The sequence below is a fragment of the Nannobrachium achirus genome (genome assembly GCF_963921795.1).
Source record: "Nannobrachium achirus genome assembly, chromosome: 23".
Taxonomy (NCBI): domain Eukaryota; kingdom Metazoa; phylum Chordata; class Actinopteri; order Myctophiformes; family Myctophidae; genus Nannobrachium; species Nannobrachium achirus.
The window spans coordinates 49276495-49281494 of NC_137830.1; the positions used below are offsets into that span (position 1 = coordinate 49276495).

The 5000-nt window shown below is 43.7% G+C and overlaps 1 protein-coding gene across 2 annotated transcripts in view; it reads right to left on the minus strand.

Moving 5' to 3' along the window:
* Positions 1-5000, minus strand: part of LOC308309193 (ankyrin repeat and sterile alpha motif domain-containing protein 1B-like) — a gene marked incomplete at its 5' end in the record, with an annotated part of 162184 nt that overhangs the window by 36604 nt on the left and 120580 nt on the right. For both annotated transcript variants that reach the window (XM_080754684.1, XM_080754683.1), the window contains one exon: positions 331-402. In XM_080754684.1, coding sequence (XP_080610810.1) covers positions 331-402 — 72 coding nt within the window. The remainder of the gene's footprint in view (positions 1-330; positions 403-5000) is intronic.

Below are 5000 nucleotides of genomic sequence, written 5' to 3' on the forward strand. Positions count from 1 at the left end.
AAGGATTTGAAGTGAGCTTGTATATCTGCTATTTTCCAATAGTTTAAAGCACAAAAATAACACGTAATAATGCGTTCCCAGTCTAAATGGGTTAAACCCCCTCCTCCCCTATGAAGAACATTCAGTGGGGGGGCCCGCAGTGAATCCTTATACCCAGGGCCCAGAATGTGGTGTGACACCCCTGTCTGTGGGTATAGTGGCATGGGGACAGCAGCAGTGAGTGAGTGAGTGAGTGTGTGCATGGTGAGTGTGCATGGTGTGATCATGTGACATGGTGTGATCATGTGACATGGTGTGATCATGTGACATGGTGTGATCATGTGACTTTACCCTCATCTTGGCACAGGCATCTTGTGTGGATTCAGTTCCTCTCAGCTCCTTCACCAGCATGGAACCCAGGTACTGTAACACACACACACACACACACACACACACACACACACACACACACTAGGGGTGTAATGATACATTTAAATAGTGATACACTACGCATTATTTAGCAAAGAAATTAAATCTGTGTGAAACGTGTCAACAATCTATTATTATTATGGATATAAATAAGTAAACGCTGTGATTCTCAAATACATGGACATTATATTACAACACATATTGGACAAACCCACACCTTGACATGAACACAGAGATTACACACATGTATCGATTGACCAAGAGTAGCTATATGGAATGGAGAGGTAATTAGACCCCTCTTTTTCCATAGAACCGACTATTTGCAGTGCAAAACGATTCGATACCGATTATCTGCATTTTAAAACGATACGATATGAAAACAGTACAATATTTTTATATAGTAGATCATTGCAAATTAAAATTGATTTTTCGATTCAGTTAACTACATCGTTACAACCCCTACACCTCTACTTGCAATGATGCATCCACCCTGAGTGACCTTACTGTAAAAACACAACACAAAGAAAACAACCAAGGACCCAATATTGAATTTCCCTCGCGGGAGGATATACAGTATCTTCCATGCAGCACAAAGGAGGAGGAATAAATGTGGGCAACAAAAGTGCTTCATTTGACGTATTGTTTTCCATTAGTCATAATGAGCAGAGCAGTCTGGTATGCAGGGGGGTCTCAGGAAGGTCGGGTGGGCTTGTTAGCATTTCATTTGACGCTATAGCTATAACGACATTACAGAGCCACCTGGGGGGGGGGGGTTGGGGGGCGGGTCACCCAGGGGTCAACGGCGAAGCGTAACGAGGTTACAGAGAGACGGACCACTCCCCACTAACTGAGCCTAGCAGCTGGACCTAAACACAGACATAAAACACAACGTTTAAAAGGACAACTTTTTTCACAACAAGGGTTCATATCGTCGTTGTCGGGTGAAAAACGTGTATGTCCAAAACCGTTCGTTTTGCATTTGCCATTTTAAAAATGATTTAAACTAGTGAAAACAGCCGATCTACTTGTAGATCTGCTGTTTTCACTACTTTTGTGCGATGGCCTTGTATGATGAAGCAGGCTTTACTTTGCGAAAGAACGTACAAATTTGAAAACATGGAGATATGAGGTTTCCACCCGACGACGACGACGATATGTTAGATTGTAATTAGAGAAAAGAAAAGATGAGTTTTTAATTACTTCTTTCTGTCGTTTTAGTGATTTTAGTATTTAGATTTCAGTGGGATGGGGGCATGTGTACAAGTGGCTAAATATGTATTTTTAGGCACAATAAGCTGACAATTTCTTTCATACTATTTACAGTAACACTACTAGCCCTGATAAGTTACATCTGCCCATGAAAGATTGCAGTGCATCTTGGGAATGGGGCTTATTATGTCGAAAAATACATATTTAGCCATGCATGCCCCACCCACTGAAATCAACATCTTTTCTTTTCTTGTAGATCTGCTTTTTTTGAAGTGAAAATGTTTACAAATCTTTGAATATGTATTTTTAAAAGCAAACATTTGTAACTCAAATCTTTCCTTCTGGGGGTCATTCACATGAAATAGTTTGAGAAACAATGATATAGAAGAAGGGTCAACATTTTTTTTGACACACATTTTCAAGATGTTTCAAAAATAGCAGATCTACAAGCTCGCAGCGCGGCACTCGGTGCCGCACAGTGAGCTTGTAGATCTGCTATCTTTTGAAGCATAAAATAATGGTTAAAGTGGTAGTGTTAGGTTCTAGGCTAAATTATGAGCTTGCAGTCGCACAGACACATCTCTTTAAATTAAGCCTTGCAAACAAACCACCACCATGAAGATAACACCACAGCATTAACCTGCCCAAAGTGACAGTTTCATCATACTGTATCTCACTCATGGTTCAGATTCAGTTAGGTGCTGAAATTTGAAAGACAAACGTTGTGCGGTTAATAAACTTATATCTCCTCCTCCACCCCCCCCCCCCCCCCCCCCCCCGGGCTCAAATCACACTGACGTGTGAGTGTGTGTGTGTGTGTGTGTGTGTGTGTGTGTGTGTGTGTGTGTGTGTGTGTGTGTGTGCGTGTGCGTGTGCGTGTGTGATCTATGTATAGAACAGAAGTAAGCCACCAGATTGGTATGAAAGAGCCTGCTGCTCTCTGGTTTCTGTGAAACACAAAGCTGCCATGACGCCAGGCAGGTGCACACATAGACATCAAAGGGGGCTTGAGCTCCCAGCCATTTTACCCGTCTGTAAAAAGTGCCCTCTCCAGACCATGAATGCAGTGTTTACTATGGGGCCATACCTGAAGGCAGCATTCAAGAGAATTGCCTTGTCCAAACTCTCCTGAACTTGAATGCAGCATCTTATACTGTAAGAATTGTGTAGAAATCCATGCCATATGCCAAATCTCAAGCACCTCCAAGCTCACAACTCTATTTTCGATATTTTCACCAAAAGGCCCTTTTAGAGATTTCAGCCCCTGCCTCTCTAACATTCTCTGCACGTCCCTGCATGACGCTGCTGGAGTTACCGAGCATGCTTTACTATAGATCTGACATCCATACAGTTATACTCTGGCCTCAAGAGAGGAAAACCCTATCCCGTTATCCAATCAATAGTGCAGGCCGCTAACTAAGACCCAACGAGCAGAGCACCAGCTCCCTTCATTGTTTGGCTGTTTGTTTTAGAATATTGATTTCAAGATCTACTCGGTTCCAAGTCTCTTAGGAGAGCTGTGGGAAGTTGAGAAATCCATACTCTTGTGACATCATCGTTTGACAAAAGAAATAAAAAATAAACAATATTTTTGAAAAAATATTTTTGATTTTTTATTATCGCAAGAACAATTCCACTAACATTGCAACTTTGCAGGAATAGATAGCCTGCATTTTCTATTAGCTTGAATTCCCACAGCCCTCCTAAGAGACTTGGACAGAGTAGATTTTGTTTTTGCAATTTTATTATGAACATTAGTGGGACCTATTATATGAAGATAGGTTGAAAAGTGGTGAAGTAATCCTTTAAGTTAACATTTTTAAATCGGCCTCCATGTCCCCCCGGTGTGCGGACGCCTCTGCACGCGCTCCCTCGTTCATTTATCTCACTGACACGAGGGTCACAGGAGCCATGGCCCCGGGAGAGAGATGCTTAGTGCCGCTGTCAAAAAACAACCTCCACGAAACTGCATGTACCCCCGGACACCAGTGGTTCACAAAGTGGGCTCCGGGGACCCAGCGGTGGTCCCCGGGAGGGGTCCCCGGGCAAATTGGTTCCACTATTATTTCACTAGAAGTTATAGCCCGATTAGAGCATTCTAAGAATGACTGATCACTATTCAGACCTCCACCGTTATCTCCCTGCCCACAGCACCAGTGAGTCGGGGCAAATCCCATACTTCCATGACCACGAGAGCAAAGGTCCGTTTCTAAATGGATTTGTCCACCAGGAGGGTTATTAACCCATTTTGTGCCCCAGAAATGAACGGATTAAAATGTCCAGAGTGCCTCTCGCTGGCTCCATAAACGGCCAGTCTCTTATTTTGAAGGCCAGAAGTCCATAGCTTAAACACTTCCGGTTTGACGTCATCGCGTCATTCACAGGAAGCGGTCATCGTCCACGTGGTGTTGTGTAATGGCGGAACGGAGCTTTTCAACATGTGTTTTATAAGCGAGCATCTATTGCCATCCTCGCTTTGAAAGTGTTGTTTGGAGATAATGGACATTAAAGATGAGATTCCCCGTCTGCCTCAATGTTATGGGATTACTATTTTGTGCTCGTGGATCCGTGATGATGATAAATCAGCGAGGGAGATCGTCTCGGGACCTTCCGCGCATGTACCCGGTAGGATAACCGCCGTTACAGTAATATATTACTTTTCGCGAGACATCTCGGGAATGGCACTGCGAACATCAAAGGGAATTTCGCGAGATATCTCCGGAATGGCACTAAACGGTTAAAAAGATTTGGCCGGGGTGTATTTTTCAAAATGGTGGGGAAAATGTTTGACAGCTAGGGTAATTTTCAGTCTCATTCACTTACTATATTACCTGACTTTCACCAGATGGTGGCAGCATTGCGTTGCATTGCTTTACCATCTGGGCTCGGTCCGCCAGCGTTGATAACACTCGGAAAGTCCCGGGCCGGACCAATCAGCGGCAGCTATGGGCGGGCTCTGAGCGGCTCTGAGCCAATAGAGTGACGTTGCCTGAGTGCATGACGTTGCCTGTCTGCAACGTCATGCAGACAAGCCAATATGAGTGGTTGGAGTTGGCACTCCCAGACTGTGATAGAAACGGCCACATCCAATCACCTGCTCCAGAAATTCAAAAAATGGCCCGCCCCTTACATAGAGTCTGGCCGAGAGATCCCAGATGTAAGGCAGAGCGTTACGCACTGCTGCAACTATCTGGCGAAAGTCAGGTTACTTACTATACACTACACTATAAAGGGAAAAAAAATACTCCCAAAAAATCTGCTTTAAGTGGGATGTGAGGGGTATAACTAGGTGTTTTTAATTATTCTGAATCCATTGCAAGCATTTGTTTTGCATAAAAAACAGTCCTTGGGCCAGAAATGGCCCCTCAAAATGATGATTTAGT